Consider the following 24,058-nt stretch of genomic DNA (forward strand, 5'->3'; position numbering starts at 1 on the left):
AACTCTAGAAGAGTTATTAAAGACAGGAGATAAGTTTAGTGAATTGAGGCCAATGTCTTTATAAAGAATAAAGGCCATGCTGAGAATCCCCTATGGAGAGATGGACTAGCCCAAAACCTGTCGGTAAGTTCAGATTCCTACTAACTACTGTAAGTGACAGCAACATAGGAGAAAAATAATCTATGGCTCATTTTACTCTGGAAGAAACCTACCGGTACTTCTTATTTGAATGTGTTTACATATATTTGAAATGTTAAGATTTTCGCGACGGTGGTCCTTTAACATCTGGAGAAAGACCGTCACATCATCACAGTGGCCCAGCCTCTCGTGTGGACATCTGGTAGGGGGCGTGACACCTGTGCCTTTCACTTTCTTCCTTCACTGCTGATTGGAGGGGAGATGTGGCTGGGTATGGGGTGTGTATTTTGGTGATGTGGAGGTGTTGCAATGTTAGAGACATGCAGGGGTTATTGATAGTGGTGCAGGGGGTGGGAGGGGTGATTAGAACAACAGCTATATTGGCACTTTTCTGGTGAACAGATTCTTGGCCTTTTTATATACAGCCTGGTAAAAACGTCCAATTCTGAGAGGGCAATTTTATCACTTCCATGTAGTATGAGGACCAACAGATTTTGAATACTATAATCAGATTGTGTAGGTAAGCTCTCAGACTACATGGAGATGGTTAAATTGGCCAATCAAAGTTGGATGTGTGTACCAGGCTTTAAAGGACTACTGCAATGAGAGGGGTATGGAGGCTGCCATATTTATTTACTGTTAAACAATATCAGTTAACTGGCTATCCTGCTGATCCTCTGCCTCTAATACTTTTAGCCATAGACCCTGAACTAGCACACAGCAGATCAGATGCTTCTGACATTATTGTCAGATCTGACAAGATTAGCTGCATGCTTGTTTCTGGTGTGATTCAGACACTACTGCAGCCAAATAGATCAGCAGGGCTGCCAGGCAACTAGCATTGTTGAAAAGGAAATAAATATGGCCTCCATTATCCCTTTTGTTACTGTTGTCCTTGAAGTCTCTTGCATGACCTGGCCCTAAATCAGGGGTTTCAAACTCAAATACAAAGTGGGCCGAAATTGTACACTGGGACCAAGTCGAGGGCCAACCTCAAAGTCTACTGGCCACCTCCCTCCATTATAAAGTTCTCAGGTGTCTAATGGCCCCCCTCCAACCCCTATACAGTTCCCTGGTGTCTAGGGGCCCCCACCCTCCCCTCCCCTATACAGTTCCTTAGTGTTTAGTGCTTTCCCCCCATATGGCTTCCTTGCTATTCTAGGGTTTCACCTAAAATATAGCTTCCCTGGTGGTGTAGAGTGGGCCAAACATAATCCAAAGAGGAGAAACCACTTGAGGGCCAAATTGAATGGTTCTAAGGGCCAGATTTGACCCGTGGGCCGGAGTTTGACATGTATGCCCTAAATCGTGCTGCAGACATGGGAGGAGCATCATCACTGAACAATATAATTCCAAATGTATTTATGTTTCAGTTTAAAAAATACTTTACAGTCACCAGTGGTTCTCCCTCTGTTAGGAACTATGTAAAGTATTTATATTTCACAATGAACTCTCTCCAGCCTTGTACATGAGGCAGACAGACCTCTGAGCTACTAGTGCTTGTACTTACCACACTCCCTATTTGCCTTGCTATTTACCTCCAGCTGAGACTGGGAAATGGAAGCAGATTACATTTAGGTGCCAGGTACTGTTTAGGTGAGACAAGTGTATTACAAGGGATCTGTCACTATATTGGAATGCTGTAACAACCTGGACTGAATTCTTTAGCTTTCCAGCCTCCGGACCAGACGTCTAGAGTCTAGACCAAAATTGCCGTCATTATCTTGGATCTATTAATTTGATGTTGCACGCTTCTGTGAAGGTCACAATTATTATTATTATATAGTATTTATAAAGCGCCCACATCTTCCACGTCGCCTTACAGAGTATATAGTCTTGTCACTTAACCTCCTTGGCGTTAACCCCGTGTGTGACACGGGGTAAGCCGCCGGAGGGTGCCGCTCAGGCCCTGCTTGGCCGATTTACATAATTTTTTTTTTGCTGGACGCAGCTAGCACTTTGCTAGCTGCGCCAGCACACTGATCGCCGCCACCCCGCGCCTGATCGCCGCTATCCATTGCGGCACGTGCCCCCCCCCCCCAGACCCCGTGCGCTGCCTGGCCAATCAGTGCCAGGCAGTGCTGAGGGGTGGATCGGGACTCCCAATGACGTCACGACGTCGGTGACGTCATCCCGCCTCGTCGCCATGGCGACGGGGGAAGCCCTCCAGGAAAGGATTTCCTGATCGGAGATCGCCGAAGGCGATCGAAGCGGGTGGGGGGATGCCGCTGAGCAGCGGCTATCATGTAGCGAGCCCTGGGCTCGCTACATGATTTAAAAAAAAAAAAAACTGCTGCGCTGCCTCCTGGCAGAATTTTTCATACCGCCAGGAGTGTTAAAGCGGACCTGAACTCAGAACGTCCTCTCTGCTCTAAAAGATACACAGCAGCATAATAACATTTAAACAAAAAACATTTCTTTGTTACAGCTGATACAAATCCTAAAATAAATCTGCTCTGTTTTTACTTCCTGATTCATGGAAGCAGACATGTTGTTAACAGCCTGTGCTTTCAAATGGACTTATCTGCCATCTCTCCCATAGGCAGTAATGTGACATGGGAGAGATCCGATTACAACTTGTGATTAGACACAAATGAGGGGGAATTAAACAAGCTAAACGGTCTAAATGCACACAGGGTGCATTTCTCTATGCTCTCCTTCTGTCCTGTGCAAGAGTTCAGGTCCACTTTAACTGTCCCTGAGAGGGGCTCACAATCTAATCCCTACCATAGTCATATGTCTGTTGTAGTCTAGGGCCAATTCAAGGGGAAGCCAATTAACTTATCTGTATGGTTTTGGGAAACTGAGTGTACTTACAGACTGCAGTTATTTACATTTACATATGTCCATGCAAAACTAAAATCCTTCAGCAGATAGTATTGAGGGATACAATGTAAAATACATGTGTTATTATGGAGCTATAGTCAGAATTGCCCTTCTTTGTCCCACCGATTAGCCACTCCATTATGCTGGGAATACACGGCTCGATTTAGAGCCATTTAGATGGCTCGATTGATAATTTCCGAGCTGTCCGATCTCCCGCCCGATCGTTTCCGCGCTCGATTTTGCATAGGGAACAATGGGAAAAGATAAAAACTGATGGAAGATAAGAAAATCACCTGCATAATCGAGCGCGGAAAACGATCGGACGCGAAATGGAACGGTAAAATCGGCCCGTGTATTCTCAGCATAAGAACTTCTAGGGACATACAGCGGCTTGATAAAATGTTACTGAAAGGGCTGCGACCTGTTTTTGGCATGTGGGAGCAAACTGGAGTTCCAGGAGGAACCCACATTAACACGGGGTGAACATACAAACCCCTTGCAGGCAATGCCATGGCCCAGATTTGAACCAGTGCTGCAAGGCGAGAGTGCTATCACGTTACCCCAACTCCTTCACAAGACCAGCAGGATGTTTGCATAGTTTATGTATCTGACTTATCCTTCCATTTTATTGTTTTTGCTTTTGTCATTTTGCTCTAGGGAATAAAGCTTTTAAAGTCATCATCACATCTCTGTCTAAAACGGAATACACCCGGATCCACGTGCCTGACCCGCTGGATAGGAACGATGGGTCGTTCCTGATGAGGTACCGCATGTATGGAAGCGTGAGGGAGGGGCTGGTCATCGAAGTTCTTCACAAGGACAAGCATGTCGCTCAATCTCCTTACATACTTAAAGGTATTGCAAGAGGACAGAACACTCTCCTTACAGTGTACAGAACACATTTTGTATTTATTGTAATAAAAAGCATTGCTATGGAAACCAGGATCCAAGCACTGCAATGATGAGAATTAGGAACAAGATGCTGCGTAGCTGTTATGTATGTACCTCACACAAGCATACGTGTTTTCCTGGCTGGTTCTATTTTACAAACATGCCTGGAAAACTTTACCTAAAGAGTTTTGTGGCAACGTTGGAGTCAGTTCCTATGGGCAACTGACAGCCAAATGCAGCATTACTGGTAGAGGCTGGATAGTGAACTGGTTAAAGAGACTCTGAAGCAAGTCTAAATTCACGTTTTTAACTTTTATTAATGTTAAGCACTATAGCTAGTGCTAAACCGCCGCATCCCTGCTGCAAAACAAAGGGTTTATGCCCCCCAAATCCCCTGTGCAAAATCCATGACTTTCTTGGTCATCGGTTTTGCTGCTCATGGAGGGCAGAGCTATGAGCTGCAGCTCTGCCTCCATGCGCGTCAATCTGCCGGGGGAACTCCGCCTCTCCCCGCCCCTCTCTGTGAAGGAAGATTGAGAGAGGCGGAAATCAGCGGGGATTGACGCAGAAGAGGCAGAGCTACAGTCCTAAGCTCTGCCTCAAGCAGGAAGCGCTCCCCAGATTTAGCAGAGGTGTTTTGGGGGGTATAACCCCTCGTTTTGCTGCGGCAATGCGGTGGTTTAGCACTAGCTATAGTGCTTAACCTCCCCGGCGTTCTATTGAGATCGCCAGGGAGGCTGCGGGAGGGTTTTTTTTTTAATTAAAAAAAAACTATTTCATGCAGCCAACTGAAAGTTGGCTGCATGAAAGCCCACTAGAGGGCGCTCCGGAGGCGTTCTTCCGATCGCCTCCGGCGCCCAGAATAAACAAGGAAGGCCGCAATGAGCAGCCTTCCTTGTTTGGCTTTCCTCGTCGCCATGGCGACGAGCGGAGTGACGTCATGGACGTCAGCCGACGTCCTGACGTCAGCCGCCTCTGATCCAGCCCTTAGCGCTGGCCGGAACTGATTGGTCCGGCTGCGCAGGGCTCGGGCGGCTGGGGGGACCCTCTTTTGCCGCTGCTCGCGGCGGATCGCCGCAGAGTGGCGGCGATCAGGCAGCACACGCGGCTGGCAAAGTGCCGGCTGCGTGTGCTGCTTTTTATTTGAGGAAAATCGGCCCAGCAGGGCCTGAGCGGCAGCCTCCGGCGGTGATGGACGAGCTGAGCTCGTCCATACCGCTCAGGAGGTTAACATTAATAAAAGTTAAAACCGTGAATTTAGACTCGCTTCAGAGTCTCTTTAAGGGCCTCTGACACAGGATACCAGGGTTCAAATCTCATCTCTTCCTGTTCAGTAAGCCAGCACCTATTCAATGAGGAGACCTTGGGCATGACTCCTTAGTTACCACTTAGTGGCTGCAGCTCTGGTGCTTTGAGTCCGCCAGGAGAAAACTGTGACCTGTCTTGTCTAGTTGCCCATTTTTATGGCAATGAGAAAGACCAATAATCGCTAACCAAGTGCTTCCAAAATTCTAGCTAAAAAAAATGTCACAAAAAGGCTGTATAACTGAAGCCTTAATGTCTATGTTATCAATAGGATGCATTCACGCTGCCAAATGGAACGCAAATGCATGACGCACCCACTGGACTGCAAATGCAAACTGGCGACCTGCAGCAACGCAAAACATCGACTGCAAACACAAATCGGATGCAATGCAAGCCTATGGAAATGGATGGTGTCCGTCCCCACTAGGCTTCCTGCAGCATGAAAATCGCTCATCTGTCCTATAGAAATTCAGCGCTGCCATCTCATCCTGTCCCCATTCATTCCAGTGACTAGGAAGCATAGGGCTTCCTGCTGGTTTGCAAATGAACCAGTGGAATACGGCGCAGATGACAAGAAAATCTGTGGGCGTACCAGCAGACGGGTGGCAGTGCAACCAGCCAGTGTGAATGGTACAGCGCATCCACTCAGGTCCTGAGTGGCACAGTTTATGCATATGCTGTTTTTGCGGTGTAGTGGGGACCCGGCCTTAAAGAGACTCTGAAGCGAGTCAAAATCCATGTTTTTAACTTTTATTTATGTTAAGCACTATAGCTAGTGCTAAAACGCTGCATCCGCGCGGCAAAACGAGTGGTTTATACCCCCCTAATCACGGCAAAAATCCACAACTTTCTTGGTTGTGGATTTTGCTGCCCAGGGAGGCAGAGCTTTGAGCTGCAGCTCTGCCTCCATGCGCGTCAATCCACCGCGGATCTCCGCCTCTCCCCGCCCCTCTCAGTGAAGGAATACTGAGAGGGGCGGGGAGAGGCAGCGATCAGCGGGGATTGATGCAACGAGAGGCAGAGCTACAGCGCTAAGCTCTGCCTCAAGCAGGAAGCGCTCCCTGCACTTAGCAGAGGGTATAAAACACTTGTTTTGCCGGGGCGTTTTAGCACTAGCTGTAGTGCTTAACATAAATAAAAGTTAAAAACATGGATTTTAACGTTCTTCAGTCTCTCTTTAAAGAGAACCAGAGATGAAGCACCCTCATGTATTTTATTACATTTATCAGTGGGAACATGACAGTAAACACCTACCCTGCTTTTAGTTTCATTGTTATCTGCTTAATTAGTCTATTAGCAACTGTGTTAAGAATCCACCGACTATTCAGTCAGGTTTGACCTGGAATCATTATAGCTGAGTCACTCTTCTGTGGAGTCCTTTCAAGCCCAAGCCTTCCCCCTCCTGGCTTAGATCTTCTGCTTTGCATACTGAGAGCTGTGATGACTGGGAGGGGCTGCTGCTCCTGAGAGAGAAGCTCTGTGGCTGTAATATGATCTCTGTGTGCACTAGATTCTCATAGGAATGAAACTGCAGTTATTATCAATGACACTTCCTACAGGCAGATCATACCAATATGAAAGCACACAGATGAAAGGCTGCATTTAGCCTAGATAGCAGCATAGTCTCATATAGCCTAGACAGCACATCCAGAACAACTCATATAACCCGGAAGGAGAAGGGATATGAGCCGGCGGCCATATTGGATATTTCCTGGAGCAATAATGGATAAAAAACACTAAAAAAGGCACACCAGAGCGACGAAATTATCAGGTAGAGCATTTATTCTTTACAAGCTATCAACTAATATGTTTATTTGGTGTGAAACGTTCATCTCTGGTTCCCTTTAATGATCCAAAACCATTTAGAATATTCCAGAGCTTTTTTTTAACCATATTCCCTACACAGAGGTTTGGTCACACCACACTTCCTGGTGCTTAAAGTGGATCTGAGATGAACTTTTACTCATTGCATGATTGTGTTCCTTTCCTATTGTTTATAGGGCATTCTTCAAGCCAAATACTTTTTCTTTTTTGTTTTAATACTCCAATTCCCTATAAACTAAACAAGCCACGCCCACAGGTTTTCAGAGAGCCAAGGCATTTTCAGACAGTACTAAGGGCTCATGGGAGCTCAGTCTGGGCAGGAGGAGGGGGAGGTATTACTAGCCACAGATTTCAGAGGCAGAGAGGATTGGGGAGGAGGTGGGGGGGATTAGTTTTTTTGCTCAAGATGCAGATAAGCCTGCCTCTGAGTAATGTTTACAAACAACATGTCATTTTATCACAGGAAGAAATAATCATATTCTATTAACCACTTGATGACCCAGCCTTTACCCCCCCCCCCCTTAAGGACCAGCGCTATTTTTTGTGATCTGTGCTGGGTGGGCTCTGCAGCCCCCAGCACAGATCAGCTGGCATGCAGAGCGATCAGATCGCCCCCTTTCCCCCCCCCCCCTATGGGGATGATGTGCAGGGGGGGTCTGATCGCTCCTCCTGGCTGGCATGTTGCAGGGGGGGGGGCACCTCAAAGCCCCCCTCCGTGGCGAAATTCCCTCTCCTCCCTCTCACCCCTGGTGATCCGGGCTGCACAGGACGCTATCCGTCCTGTGCAGCCAGTGACAGGCTGTCCCCTGTCACATGGCGGCGATCCCCGGCCACTGATTGGCCGGGGATCGCTCGCCGATCTGCCTTACGGCGCTGCTGCGCAGCAGCGCCGTACAATGTAAACAAAGGAGACAAATGTCTCCTATGTTTCATTTAGTCTGCGAGCCGCAATCAGCGGCTCGCAGGCTATTCACGGAGACCCGCTCCGTGATCTAACAGGAAACAGCCTCTCGCGCGAGTGGCCTTTCCTGATTAATTAGGGAGGCACCTGGCGACGCAGATCTGCGTCGCTGGTCCTCCAGCTACCACTTTGCCACCGCGCGGTATGAGTGTGCGGCCGGCAAGTGGTTAAAGCTGTTTGCTGCTACATTTGCTGTGTAAACTAATCTCTAAACTTTAGATAAGATATATAGACAAGTTACTTGTTATAGTTAGTTTTTCATCTCTAATCCGCTTTAATGTCTTTTTGAAATGATCAAGACTATGTTCTGACTTGTTCAAGTATTAGGAGATGGCAAAGCTAATTATTAAAGGTGATCTTTAGTGTAATTAAAGTAAAAAAAAAAAAAAAACTAGGAAAGCTGTTTTAAAAAAGAATGTTGAAATCACACAGTATAATCACTGGAAAGGCAGAAAGTCTTTAAAGCTAACCTGAAGTGAAATGAAACTGATGTAAAAAACAATTGTATCGATAGTCCTACTACTACTTTTCTGGAAAGAGTACAGCAGCGCCACCTGGTGAGTTGTTGTGTGCCGGACGATACCAGTAGTGAAAATATAATTCTGCCCATTCTCACACCAACACTCCCTCCTAATGCCTAACACTATCCCACCCCTTTTAGTGTTTAACACTGACCCTCCCCAGAAAAATCTTAACAATAACACCCCCTACACACACTATTGGGTGCCCAATTCAGTGCATTGCTGCCGTATAGCCACATGTTACATTGCAGTCTATTACACGCAGGGCCGGATTTGTACTCTTTACCACCCTAGGCCACTGTCACCAGCCGCCCCCCTTCAGTACCCCTTCCCTCTAGTAAAGGTAGCCTGATGACCCCCCAGCTTAGGTAGCCAGATGACTCCTCCCTTCTTTCCCTCCAGTATAGGTAGCCAGCTAGATGGTCCCTCCCCCTTCCCTCTAGTATATAAAGCTAGATGACTCCTCCCCCTTTCCCTCCAGTATAGGTAGCCAGATGACTCCCTTAATCCCTCCTTTTCCCATATCCCCCCACCCCCCACCTTTCAGTATACATAGCCAGCTCGCCTTCACACCTCGTCTCCACTGCAGAAGCTTCCTCTTCCTTTCCATCTCCAATGCTGCCCAAGTCCGTAGCCGCCGGCCACAAAGCAAACGTGCACAGAGAGCAATGTGGCCACTGTACATGCAGCTAGCAGCAGAGTTCCGCGGTCAGGCACTCGCCTGATCTCCCTGCATTGCAGCATTTGCAAGCTTGCAAATGCTGCACCAATTTAGCCTGCTGCTTTGGTGCCCTTCCTGCTGTGGTGCCCTAGGCTATGGCCTAGATGGTCTTGGCCTAAATCCGGCCCTTATTACACGGCTACCAAGCGTGCGCACCTGAATGAACTGCTTCATCCTGGTAACCCATAGCAAGGGTGTAACTAGAGTGGAGTGGAGCAGCCCGTGCAATCGCAGGGTGGTCCATAGATGTGGGGGCCCCACCTACTAACCTTCCCTTCCCCTGATACAGGGACTATACTTCAGATCAGGTGATTTTGTGGCTGCACTTGTTATGGGTGTGAAGACCATGATGGCCACACTTGTTTAATGACTCTTGTGAGATGGGCCCTCAGGCTGTGAAAGGCATCATGGAGGGGCAAGGGAAGGGGTGTAAACATTGGGGGGCTCATCAAAGTCTTGCTGAGGGGCCCCATGAATTGTAGTTACGACTCTGACCCATAGTCTTATTCTGGTTTTATAGGATAAGAAAGGATGTAGGTTTAACGTTTTGACTGTCTCAGGTACATGAGGGAAGTTCCTTAAATTTTTTTTAATTCAAAATATTTAGTTGCACCACTCTGACACATACAAAGATAAATAAACACTCCTTCAAGCCTATGAGCATTTCAGTGCATGCTTTTCACTCTTCTCTTTCCATAACTAGGGTTATACAGGAGGCAGCCATTACTTCTGAGCTTAGGAGGAGGTTTTAGATCATGGGTGTGTTTGTCATCAGCTACCCTCCCTCACAGGGGCGTCGTCTATGTGAAATCTCACACAAGCTGAGGTCACCTCGCCTGTGACATCATCAGTAGCAGCCTGTGTTTTGTATTTGTTTTTTATCTCCTCCACCAGTCTGCCGGATTCTGTCCCGGCAACATGAAAGGAAGGGAGGGGTTCCTCCACTAAATGTAAAATATTTTATATTTGTCATCATGCAGCTGAAAAAAGGGCTGCTATTTATTATTATAAGTTAGAAAATAGATTTTATTCCTGAAATCTTGTATTTTTAATTTGGGTCCACTTTACGGGACCTCTGTCGCGAAAATCTTAAAATGTATACACATAAGAAGTACCTTTCTTCCAGAGTAAAATGAGCCATAAATTACTTTTCTCTTCTCTGAGGGGGTTCTCAGGGTACGTAGTGAATGGCAGTTGCTCCATCCAAGTGCTGCAAAAGTGTACAGTAAGCAGGGGAGGCTAGCCAGCATCTTTGTTTAAATCTTTTTCAGGGAATGTCTTTCTTCATAAAGAATAAAGGCCATTCTGATAATCCCCCATGAAGAGATGGACTAGCCCAAAACCTGTCGGAAATGTCAGATTTCTACTAACTACTGTAAGTGACAGCAACATAGGAGAAAAGTAATTTATGGCTCTTTTTACTCTGGAAGAAACATACTTCTTATTTGTATGTATTTTAAATTTTAAGATTTTCGCGACAATTCCTCTTTAAGTTGGCCATATACTACGCGATGTATGTCCAGATCGACTATTAGATTGATCACATCTGATCAGAGAGGGATCTATTGTCTGCCCACACACTGCAAAGAGATTTCCAATAGATTTCAGCATCTATATTAATAAAAATATATCTTAAAGAGGAACTTTAAAGCAGAATTGAAATTCATCCCAATCAGTAGCTGATTCCTTTCCCTCGAAATCTGCTCTTTTTCTTGAATAGATCATCAGCAATGTCTGTATGGCTGATATTGTGGTGAAACCCCTCCCACAGTGTGATGCCAGGACCATGATCCTGACAGTTTACTGTGTAACCTCGTTGCATTGTGGGAAATAATGGCAATTTCCAACTGCCAAGAAAGCCATATCTCCGTCTGCGGAATGTTCAATTAGTGAGAGCTCTATGCACAGAGATCATGTGGTAGGACGTGTAAGATGTCACCACCAGTGATACATGATAGAATGTAAATCAGGGTGAGGAAAGATTTTTCAATGGGCAAACTCTAACTAAATATTTTATAATATAAATATAATTTTTATATTGTAAAAAAATAAATAAAATAAGCACTTTTATTAGTAAGGTTATCTTCACTACAGTTCTTTAACCGGTTGTAGTTACAATGGGGTCCAGGGGCAAAAGTAACTTGGTGGCCCCCCTCTAGCAATGCCCCCATCCACGCGGCCTCCGAAACGACTCCCAGAACTCATTTCACCCATCCACACAAAATTATTAGGCGTCCATCATATGTCCCCAAAAGCATTGTTGGGGACCCCATTATTCCCCTTCTTCTCTCCCTTATAAAACCAGAGTGTACACAATTTGGGGTCTTACCTAATCCAGGCAGGACACAGGAGGCAGCACCGTGCTCTACACGGCGGACTCCTCCCCACGGTGCCTCTCTTCCTTATTCCCTGCAGGCATGTATGTGGTCACCATAGCTGGAGGGGAGGACACAAACCTTGAAGCCCCTACAGGCTCTGGGGCCCTGGGGCAATTGCCCCCTTTCCTCTATGGAGGCTCCGGCCCTGTTCCTTTAAGCACTTACCATAACAAATAAAACAAATCTGTAAAAACAGACATTCCCTTGTGCATTTTATTTATGTATATAAAATAGCGCAGACCAAATGATGATCACCAACTATTACTGGAGCAGGAAGACACACCACAACGTCTGTCCGCAGTGTACAAGGTCAATTGCACGTAATGAATTGCACATAATAAAACTTCGTCTGTCTGCAGCAATAATTAGAAGCTGAGCCAGATTATGGAACACTCCTATAATCTCCTCAGGCACACTCCAGGTATGAAGAACTGGCCACACCTGTAAAACAGTCTAAAAAACACAAAACACCATTCTCTTGACTTCTTGTTACCTAAGCCTGAGAAATCATCATAGTCTGCTGAAATATCATTAAACTGTGAATAGCATTGGTGGACAATCCATCAGTGGGGAGGGGAATGTGGAGAAATGGAGACAGCTCAAGACACTCCAAGGATGGGTAATACTTGAGTTTAGTTGAAAGTATTCCAACAGTATTTTGAGTGGAACAATGAAAATGTAGAAAAAAAACCCTTTCTGTACACTTTAAATATATTGCCTAAATGGATGGCTCATCTGCTGCTCAAACTTTTACTGATTGCATAATTGTGTTCCTTTCATATAGTTTGTAGGACATTCCTCAAGCCAAATATTTTTTTTTGTTTTAATACTCTAATTCCCTATATACTAAACAAGCCTCGCCCACAGCTTCTCCAGAGTGCCTTGGCGCTCTCAGACTTGTGTAGCAAGGGCTTATGGGAGCTCAGTCTGGGCAGCAGGAGGAGGAGGTTACTAGCCAGAGATTTCAGAGGCAGATGGGAGGTGGAGAGGGGAGTGAAGTTTTCACAGGCTGAGGGCTGGAGATGCAGATTACCTTGCCTGTGTGTAATGTGACGAACAGAACATGGCCGCTCTCATTGTATCACAGAAATAAATAATCATAAACTGTTGAAGCTGTTTGCAGCTAGATTTGCTGTAAACTATCTAAACTTTGGATAAAATATATAGACAAGGTACTTGTTACAGTTAGTTTTTCATCTCAGATCTGCTTTAAGTGCAATAGCTAGTCCTTAAAGTGGATCCGAGATGAACTTTTATATATTGCATAATTGTGTTCCTTACATATAGTTTATAGGGCATTCCTCAAGCCAAATACTTTTTTGTTTTGTTTTAATACTCTAATTCCCTATAAACTAAACAAGCCTCGCCCACAGCTTTTCCAAAACGCCAAGGCACTCAGACCCATGTAGCAAGGGCTTATGGGAGCTCAGTCTGGGCAGGAGGAGGAGGAGGAGGAGGTTACTAGCCAGAGATTTCAGAGGCACAGGGGAGGAGGGAGCTGAGGGCTGGAGATGCAGTTGCAGATTACCAGTGTAATGATGACAAACAGAACATGGCCGCTCTCATTGTATCACAGGAATAAATCATCTTAAACCGTTGAAGCTGTTTGCAGCCAGATTTGCTGTGTAAACTATCTAAACTTTAGATAAAATATATAGACAAGTTACTTGTTAAAAGTTAGTTTTTCATCTCGGATCCGCTTTAACCCCCTTGGCGGTATGAAAAATACCGCCAGGGGGAAGCGCAACAGTTTTTTTTATTTATTTTTTATTTTTTATCATGTAGCGAGCCGAGGGCTCGCTACATGATAGCCGCTGCTCAGCGGCATCCCCCCAGCCCCGCCGATCGCCTCCGGCGATAGGCGATCAGGAAATCCCGTTCAAAGAACGGGATTTCCTGGAGGGCTTCCCCCGTCGCCATGGCGACGGGGCGGGATGACGTCACCGACGTCAGCGACGTCGGGACGTCATTGGGAGACCCGATCCACCCCTCGGCGCTGCCTGGCACTGATTGGCCAGGCAGCGCTCGGGGTCTGGGGGGGGGGGGCCGCGCGCCGCACCGGATAGCGGCGATCGGGCGCGCGGCGGCGGCGATCGGGGTGCTGGCGCAGCTAGCAAAGTGCTAGCTGCGTCCAGCAAAAAAAAAATTAAGTAAATCGGCCCAGCAGGGCCTGAGCGGCACCCTCCGGCGGCTTACCCCGTGTCACACATGGGGTTACCGCCAAGGAGGTTAAAGGATACATGAGGTAACACGTGACATGATGAGATAGACATGTGTATGTACAGTGCCAAGCATGCAAATAACTAGACTGCGATCCATTTTTTCTTTCTCTGCCTGAAAGAGTTAAACATCAGGTATGCAAGTGACCGTTTCTGTCCAGGGTAGATTATAGCGTAACCCTCACGCTGATAAAGAATTACAACCTTAAAACACTTTCCTAGCAGAAAACGCCTTTTAAGAGCAGGAAGGAGATAATGGGGTCAATAGTTCATAGATTTTAGCTCTGGCGTACTTCAATGAATGTGTTATTGAACAAAGACAATGAAACAGTCAAACTTAAAAAGTAGATTTAAATTTAAAATTAAATCATGGGATACCTAAAAAAAGTCATTTTTAGGAGGAGGAGGATACGATTGTTTATCCCATTCATTTGTTATCACCTTGTGTTTCCCTTTAAAGTGACACTGAAGCGGAAAAAAAATTATATAATGAATTGTATGTATAGTACAGATAAGGAATAGAACATAATTACGGTAGTAAAAAAAAATTGTCTCATATTTTTATTTTCAGTTATAAAGCATTTTTTATAGCATTGCATCATATTGTCATATTTGCAGTTTGCTCTGTCTTATAGTTTTATATACAGAGTGTGGTTTGCAGAGTTCCTTTGAACTTCATTTTTCACAGAACCTTTTCTGAAGCTGTCTGTCCCTGTTTCTTTGATGTATAGTACTCCAGAAATTAGGGACCAAATTGGTGTGGAGCTCAGAGAAGCTCATTTAAATAGATAACTGAAGTTTCTTAACTCTTCCTGTACTGTAAACAATATATGACTTGTTTCTTTGCTATTAATGTTCCATTTCTTAGCTGTACTACTCATACAACTCATTATTTCATAAGTTTATTTTCACTTCAGATTCCCTTTAAGCTTTATGCAATCTTTCTTTTCAAAGTTATCTGGCCATTTGTGCTATACATGCCTGGCAATACTGCCACATTTTGTGCATCAACTGGGGTGTGGTTGGCTGTTCTGTAACTTTTCATAATATTGCTCTTACAGACCCTTTTTACAAAAGTGCTGTTTATTGTTTCCTCTTTCTGTCAGGGCCTGTTTATCATGAGTACTGTAACTGCCCTGTAGAAGACCCTGATGTCTGGTTACAGAGTCTATCTTGCCCCAGCACAGATTCTCAGATCTCTGAAGACTTTGCTCCTTTCCCCAGCATAGACCTGGAGAGAATGCTAGAGGAAGTACCCAGGAGGTTTGCAGAACATCGAGGGGCCATAGTTCACTATACGGTTCTCAATAACCAAATCTACCGGCGTTCCTTGGGCAAGTACACGGACTTCAAAATGTTCTCCGATGAGATATTGCACTCTTTGGCGAGAAAGGTACAGTTACGCCAAGCTTCATTAAAATGTCCAGATATTTGTTCTGTTCTTTTAGCTGTGAACAAGGCTTGGCATGTTGTTATTTATAGATCACAGTGTTTTTTTTGTTGATTAGAAATGTCTGGGTTTGGTGACTGCCTCGGGCACAAGTTTGCCGACATGACTCACCTGCTTACAGCAGTGTGTGAGGATTTGATACTGTAATAACTTGTAAATATTTCTTCCAGGTAACCCTGCCTGATTTAGAATTCTATATCAATGTCGGAGATTGGCCCGTGGAACACCGAAAAGTCAACGACACCCCTGGGCCGTTGCCGATGATTTCTTGGTGCGGATCAGCCGACTCAAGAGACATCATACTTCCCACATATGACATCACTCACTCCACCTTAGAGGCCCTCCGTGGGGTCACCAATGATCTTCTCTCCATCCAGGGCCACACTGGTCAGTACTGTGAATAAAATTTTCAACTACCCAAGGAAAAAACATATTTTGATGATATATCTTGAAATGCCAGCAACCTGGAGACCATGGAGTGCTGTGTATGTTGTCTATAAAGACTGTACTTTATGTCACCAATTAAAGGGACACTATGGCGAAAAATTGTAAAATTTTAAATATGTGCAAACCTAAACAAATAAGAAGTATGTTTTTTTCCACAGTAAAATGAGCCATAAATTACTTTTCTCCTATGTTGCTGTCACTTACAGTAGGTAGTAGAAATCTGACAGAATTGACAGGTTTTGTAATAGTCCATCTCTTTATAGGGGATTCTCAGCAAGGCTTTTATTTTTTATAAAGATATTCCCTAAAAAGTATTTAAACAATGATAGTGGACAGCTTCCCTGTTTGCTACACAGTTGGACGGAGCAACTGCCAATCACTTAGTGCTTTTGAAAATAAATAAATTCCTGTGAATCCCCTGTGAAGAGATGGACTAGTCCAAAACCTGTCACTTCTGTCAGATTTCTACTACCTACTGTAAGTGACAGCAACATAGGAGAAAAGTAATTTATGGCTCATTTTACTCTGGAAAATACATACTTCTTATTTGTATATGATTGCACATATTTTAAATTTTACAATTTTTCGCCAAAGTGCCGCTTTAAAGAAATACTGTGAATCCTCTTGATAGGGTCACAGGCAGCAAAAAATATAAATGCCTTAACCATTCTCACGATACTAGAACATAATGTTTACTTCCGCCAGTGTGTTTTTTTTTTCTTATTTTTGTTAACACTTTTTTTTTTTAATTGAAGTATGCACAAGATAAAAAAAAAGCGAATACAGACTGTATCCCAGTCAGTATATGCTTATTGCGATACAATATTAGTATATTGAGCTCCATAGTAAGTAGTAGGAGTGGACTCAAGTCTGTCGGGATTGATAAATTGCCCAGGAGCATATAGATTCAGTAGTTGAACCAAAAACCACATAATAAACCAAAAGAAACTGTTTGGTCATCAACAAAGAAGTAGATGCATAAAAAGAATACCAAGAGAAGGGTGAAGTATATGAATTAAAATAAAGAAAATAACTTTAAATGACCACCACCCCCATCTGTTTGCACCCTTTTCTGGAATTTGAACTGAACAACTGCTGTTCACTAAGTGCTTTTGAAAATAAAGAGAGATACAGGAAAGGGAGAGATGTAGAGGAGGGACGCCTCGACTCTGGAGCCTTTGAGCTAATGAAGGATGAATAGAAATAAACTCATGTTTACTGTCCCAAGGCCCCCAAGTGCAGTCATGCACTACTTTGGCAGTAAGCTTTTCCATTGGCCTTGTCTAATAAATGTTTAGGAAAATTTCAAAAAGCACTGGAGGGACTACTTTTTTCCAATCTGAGGTTATGGTTAACCGTGTGGCTTTAAGTATAGAATTGGTAAGAGAGAGATACCATTATTTTCCTGTTCAAGGTAACACTTGTGACTCAAAGAGGATTTCACAGTAGACCTTTTTAGCTGGAAGCCAAATAACAAAAAAGCCCAACTGAGATCCAGTCTTTTTCCTGCCTGGAGTATTCCTTGTGATAATGTCAAAGGTGAAAGAAGAGGCTTCTCTTACCCTCTAATCTATTGGTGAAATCTGGAATTTCAGAATTTACTGTAAACATCTTGATGGCAGCTTGGCATTGAGTTCCCGTCTGATTTCACTGGTCCAGATTGCTCTGAGCTTGAATATAATGCTTTCAATACATTCTGAAACAGCAGATTGTAACTTCAGATTCAAGTGAAAGAGGACGCTGTTGACTCTTGCCTTTTCACCATGTAGAAGCCTCTCGAAAATGTAACCCTGTTAAACTGATAACAAGGTTTCTTTACTTGATATTATCTATGAGGCTTCTTGTAAACCGTGGCACACGTGAAGTGATACTTATTTTGTCCCCTCTCAGGTTTGCACCATTTTTGGAGCCATCGTGAAGATCTTGATTGCCCATTTATGGACTTCTTCAGGCCTATGATTCTAAATGTCTTATTTCCCCTCTTGACGTTTAAGGTCCATCTTGGGAAAACAAAACTGCACAGGCCTTCTTCAGAGGACGAGACAGTCGCGAAGAACGTCTCCAACTTGTCCGAATGTCCAAAAAATACCCAGACCTTCTAGATGCTGGTATCACTGGGTATTTCTTCTTCCGAGAGATGGAGAAACAGCTGGGGAAAGCGCCACTTGTCGGGTTCTTTGATTTCTTTAAAGTGAGTTTCAGAGCAGTCTTGTGGGTTGTAATTTCTGTCTCTTTTTAGTGTTATTTTTAGCCCAGAAAATTTTTGGGACAGACAGCTAACTGGATAGTAGAGATTACACATCCAGGGGCGTAATTGTAAATCGCTGCTGATTAAAAAATGCCAGAGCCCAAATTACGGTAAAAATATTGTAATTCTGGCACCAGCAATAGCTGGAGCATGAATTACACAAGGAACTGAAAAAACTGCTTTTTGGATAATCGCATCCTTCTAGATGAAATTGCAAACTGCGATACCTGCAATTATATTATACTTTATTCTGGGATATGCCATGTAAGGGATGTTTTTTATTGGTCACTATTATCTGCAGTTAGGACAGCCCATGGAATCAGGTACTTTTTATGTAGGATTTTAGTGTGTTACTTTATTGATACCATAACATTAAGTTTGTATTTTATTGTAGTCTGATATTTGGCAAAGAAAAGATATTGGTGCAAATCCAGTTATATAACATATTAAATTGAGCCCTGCGAATACCTCATTCTCCATCCAGATCTGAGTTGCTGTATAATTGTTAGGAAATTACCACCATGTTCAACCCTGTACTGATGGTAGTAGGTGTGGGCTCTCCCAGGACGCGTAGTCTAAGTGACCTCAGGTCTTGACTACAGCATGGTTCATGGGATAATGAACCACCAACCGCAACGGGCGATGGACCCTATGCTGTCTAGTGACCACCAGGTCGCAGCCCATGGGGTTGCCCCAGCAGTGAGGAAAGTAAGGTGCTACGTCAAGTCTGAGGAGGTAGACAGGCTGATATCTTAGAGGCAGTATAGGTAACAAAGTTAGAAACAGACCAAGAGTCAGGGCAAGTAGTGTCTAGCAGAGCTGGGACAAGGTCCTACAGCACCCAAGGCTGAGACCCCAAAGTGCGCCCCTCCATCCCTGCCACCCCGGCCGTCACACACTGATTGCTATTAGACTAAGAGGCGCCACGGGGCCCACAACCTCCCCGACACCTTAATATCTAGTTATCTGGCTTGCAGTCACTGCCATGTATCCCCTTTTATTATTTCTTTCTGCTTCAAACACAATTAGGAATGAGAGTTGAATGAATTCTGCGCCCCCTCTTACACTGCGCCCTGACGCTGGAGCCTCTCCAGCCTATGCCTCGGCCCAGCCCTGGTGTCTAGGCAAGGTCCGTAAGGTTGGGGCAGGCTGAATCCAAGTGTGGTCTGAGTAGAAAGCCAAGGGTCAGGGTGGGCGGATTTCAATGAGGCCAGGTCAAAACACAGAGATCAGTAAGTTAGCAAGTTAAGTCACACTGAAAGCTGCAAGGCATACAGCTGTATCCTGTAGTCAGAAGCAAGTCTATATAGGATCAGACCTAATTGGAGACCAGCCCCTTTAAGATACATGTGCATGGGCATTCACACCACAACCCCCAGAATCCGCAGCCCACCGGGAGGCATGTAAGTTGTGACAATAGTGCACTCATTCCAAAAAAAAGTTACATGCATGTAAAGTAAACTTTGTTCAAACTGGAACATATGTATAAGTCACTGGAGTAAGTCTTGCTTTGTGTATCTCATCTGTAATCTGTGTTGTGGTTCACAGTATAAGTACCAGGTGAATGTGGATGGCACAGTGGCAGCATACCGCTTCCCATACCTCATGCTGGGTGACAGCCTGGTGCTGAAGCAAGCATCTCCATACTATGAACATTTCTACACTGCACTGAAACCAGGGAAGCACTTTATTCCCATAAAACGCAGCCTGAGTGATCTGATGGACAAGATACACTGGGCTAAGGTAAGGCCATTACTTTATTAGTAAAGCAAACTTGTGTGCATCACAAATGTGTTAGTAAATTACGGTAGATAAATGTAAGGAGTGATCATTAGGAGTTGCCTATATTCTATTATTTATGTCTTGAGGACCACATGCTTACACCCCCCCTAGTGACCAGGCCATTTTTACAGTACAGCACTACGCAGCTTTAACAAATTATGGCTCGGCCATACAACTTAGCACACAAATGAATTTTACCTCCTTTTCTTGCCACTAAAGGAGGCGGTCTCTGATTGCTGCAGTGATTTTTACTTTATTAATTTAAAAAGTTTTTTTTTTAATAATCCTTTTTTTCCCCCCTCCCTCCCCCGAGATCCTTTACACTACATTCACCTCTCATAGGCATCAGCCTAGCTTGTGAGCCACTCCAGGGGACAGCTAAGTGATAAAGCTGTCCCCTGTACAGTGCTGCACTAGATCGCAACGCTGTACAAGAGTAAATATCCATTTTTTGTCTAACAGCCTGCCAGCTGCGATCGTGGCTGGCAGGCTGATCACGGAGCCCCGCTCTGTTCATCTACGGGCGATCGCACAAGCTAACTTCAAATCTCGCGCATCGCAAGATGACGCCATATGGCATCCAGGAGGAACAAGGAAGACACTCTGCGACCGCCATCCTGTGTTAGGTGGTCGCAGAGCGGTTAAAGCGGACCTGAACTCAGAACTTCCTCTCTGCTCTGAAAGATAAGCAACAACATAATAAACTTTAAAAAAAAACATTTCTTTTTTTACAGCTGATAAAAATCCTGCAATATATTTGCAGTGTGTCTACTTCTTGCTTTCATGGAAGCAGACATAAGGTTATCATCCTGTGTTTACAAATTAGCTGCTCTGCCGAGGCAGTCAGCTGAGATCAAATTACAGTTGAGGGGGAATTCAACAGGCTAAACTCTCTAAATACATTCAGGGTGCATGTCTCTATGTTTTCCATCTGTCCTGTGCAAGAGTTCAGGTCCACACCCACTATAGGCGGATACAGATTACCACAGGGGCCAAAAAACAGGTTTACTATAACAGAAGTTCTATTGTATCAGGGTTTACTATACTAGGCGTTACTCCCATATACTTGTAATCAGTGGCGTAACTAAGGAGCTGTGGGCCCCGATGCAAGTTTCACATTAGGCCCCCCCAAGCACTCTATACATAACAATAGATACAGCACACCAAAACCTGCCAATGACAACTACAGTGTCAGAGGTGCAAGAAGGGAATGGGGAGCAGTTTAATGATTACCACTATTCAAAGTATCTATAGAAGTGATTATTATGAGCACAGGACCAATAGAGAGTTAATATTGCAGTTGAGGGAGGGCACATGGGGCCCTTCTGGCCCAAGGCCCCAATGCAGTCGCAACCTCTGCACCCCCTATTGCTACGCCCCTACTTGTAGTGGTGCTTGGCCAGGACTATAACAAGATTACACTGTAATAATACAACTTTTACTCTGCACTAGACTGGGAACAGAAAGGAAACATCTGCACAATTCAGCTAAAGCATTAAGAGAGTGATCCATGAAATTCCTCTGTAGGGCTTCATCATGAAATAGTTGTGGGATGTTCCTGCGAGAACATGCATACTTGTCTGGTCCTCTGCCAGTCTGGCAATCCTAGTGAGATTTCTGGTATTATGTTCATGTCTGTCTTCCAGGAAACCGATGATGAAGTTAGACGAATTGCCAAGGAAGGCCAGACTCTTGCCAGGGAACTGCTGCAGCCCCACCGCCTCTACTGTTACTATTATAAAGTTTTTGAAGTACGTATTACTAAACCGCCATCACAGAGATTTCTCTTTGAACCTGTTTTCTCTTTTCTTTTAGTTGATTCTGATACTAATATTTGCCATTTGATGTTGGAAGTAAATTACAGAAAAAAACAAAACGCATTTACAATGTACCGTTTGTTACCTATTCAAGGGGCACGCCATGTCAATCAGGACTCAAACCTGGTTCTTAAGGTGCCCATACATCTCTGCACTTGACGGCCAATCGACCATCTGAGTTGAGAATTTATTATCAAATCAAAATCAGTGCATCCAAGAGCATGCCCGATCAACGATGCGTCCAATTTCGGGCCGAAACTGTTCCCAAGTGTTGATCGAACATGCTGCAATGTGTCGGCCCTTTGTGGTTGACCGGGTGCGCAGCGGTAATGGCGAGTGATAACGGGACGAGCGACGAAACCCCCTGTCATGTGTCGCCCACCGTGCAGTGCCCATCCTTCTTCCGCTGCCTCCTCATTCAATAGCAGTATACACGCCGCTGGCACATGGCACGTGGCACACATGTGTGGGTGACACAGGACAAGTAATGTATAAATGCACACATGTATACCAGTGTTCTCCCCAGGCTCTTTTAGCCGGGTGCTCCACCCAGCTAATTTTGGTGACCACCCAGCTGTCATCAGCTCACCTCTTTATCCTTCTCCTATACTGTAAGCAGAGTTGCACCGGCCCTGCAGTCCCCTCCTAGCAACCCACCTGGCTACTTTTTCATGCCTCCCAGCTGGAGAAAAATTCTGGGGAGAACACTGTATACATACATGTATACACTAGGTTTGCAGAAGTAAGGCGGCGGACTCAGACGATTCCCGAGAGATTTCATGCTGAAATTGATCAGGAATCAGCCTGGGGTGTATGGGCAGCCAACAGATCTCTCTCTAATCAGATTCGATCAGAGAGAGATTTGTCTCTTCGTCGATTCTGCCCATCATGGCTAGATGTATGGGCACCTTTAGGCCTGGAAGCCACTACAAATCGCAAATTGCGATTTTAATTAGCCTATTGTGAGCGATTTCATGAGCGTTTTCCGGCACTTTTGGGAGCGATTTTAAAAAGTGTACGCTTTTTGCCAGGGATTTGGGATTAGCGATTTTAATTCTGATTGGTCCTTTCAATGTATCATAATTTTATTTACAGTTTGCAATCGTATTCAAAACGCTATGTGTAGCAATTCATGAGCGATTTGCCAGCGCTTCAATACTTTACATTGAAACACAAACGCTTGCTGCATGTCCTGCAATTGCGATTTTGCTAATTGCAATCGCTACTTGGAATTTGTTACCATGATTTACATTGGCAGAGCGTTTAGAGAAAGCGCTAGCGATTTAAAGCGTTCCCTAAATGCTCAAAAAAATCGCTCTAGTGGGTTCCAGTCCTTACACTTAGGCTCAGTACACACATCCAATTTTAATCTGCAGATGATTGGCCAATTTTACTACTGCCACATAGTATGTGGGCCAACAGATATTGAATACTATGAACAGACTGTGTAGGTTTGCTCTCATAGTATACGGAAGTGGTAAAATTGGCCAGTCATCTGCAGATAAAAATTGGATGTCTGTACGGACCTGTAAGGTAGCAATACATCAGGCGATGATGGGCAGATTGTCTGTTCAAATCTGATCGGAGACAGATGTGTCAGCTGCCTATACTCCGCAGGCTGATTCTCAATCGATTTCAGCATGAAATTTCTCGGGAATAGGCCAAGTCCGCCATATCTGCCGCCGCGCCGCTGTTCCCTAGTGTATAAATGTGCATGTAATGTGTGTATTTATACATTTCCTGTCCTGTGTCCTGGTGCCCAACCATCTTCCAAATCTGCCACTCTTCATTAGCCCTCTACATGCCGCTGGTGTGGCACATGTGTGACGCATGGTCTGCGCCGGCAGCGTGTATAGGGCTAACGCAAGCGCAGTGGATTTGGAAGATGGACGGGCACCGCGACACAGGACAGGTAATGTATATATGCACATTTATACACTAGGAAAGCGCGGCGGGGGTTTCATCGCAGGTAAAATTGTGATAAGGTGAGGAGAAAAGTGATGGGGTGGGAGAGAAGATGAGTGAGGGGTGCAAAAGTGGTTGGGGGGTAGAAAAGGAAAAAGTGGGGAAAGGATAAAAAAAGTGGTAAAAGAAAGGTGTACCGAATTCCAGCCGTGCACTTTTGACCTCGGAAGAAGCGAGGCACCACCCTGCGAAACAGCGTAAGGCTGCGCACCCACTGTCAGCTCCCCTGCACTTGTTTGGTATCAACACTGGTTTTTTCCCCACGGATATTTAAGTGACAGTGCCAGACTATTTTTCCTGCTCTGCTTGTTTTTTTTTTTGTTTTTTTTTTGATTCAAAAGTTTTTTTATTAAATTTTTTATCATACATCAGCAAAGGAGGTTATAAACAATATTGTAGTTGCATGAAACAATTATCAACATTAGCACAATTTCAGTTTTATAATTAACCCACTGAGCCAGTCCAAAGGGCGAAAACACCCATTTCAGTCTTAAATGCTTCTTGGCCCAGTGCTTGTTCTTTTTTTTATTGATATGATTACAGTATCCTAATCATAGCAAAAATA

At 44.6% G+C, this 24,058-nt stretch overlaps 1 protein-coding gene across 1 annotated transcript in view; it reads left to right on the forward strand.

Moving 5' to 3' along the window:
* The window catches only part of POGLUT3 (protein O-glucosyltransferase 3), a 31,449-nt gene that overhangs the window by 3,043 nt on the left and 4,348 nt on the right, over window positions 1-24,058 (forward strand). The window contains exons 2-7 of the mRNA XM_068266915.1: window positions 3,622-3,819; window positions 14,891-15,177; window positions 15,405-15,621; window positions 17,676-17,872; window positions 19,478-19,672; window positions 21,358-21,462. Coding sequence (XP_068123016.1) covers window positions 3,622-3,819; window positions 14,891-15,177; window positions 15,405-15,621; window positions 17,676-17,872; window positions 19,478-19,672; window positions 21,358-21,462 — 1,199 coding nt within the window. The remainder of the gene's footprint in view (window positions 1-3,621; window positions 3,820-14,890; window positions 15,178-15,404; window positions 15,622-17,675; window positions 17,873-19,477; window positions 19,673-21,357; window positions 21,463-24,058) is intronic.

The sequence above is a fragment of the Hyperolius riggenbachi genome, chromosome 2, assembly GCF_040937935.1.
Source record: "Hyperolius riggenbachi isolate aHypRig1 chromosome 2, aHypRig1.pri, whole genome shotgun sequence".
Taxonomy (NCBI): Eukaryota; Metazoa; Chordata; class Amphibia; order Anura; family Hyperoliidae; genus Hyperolius; species Hyperolius riggenbachi.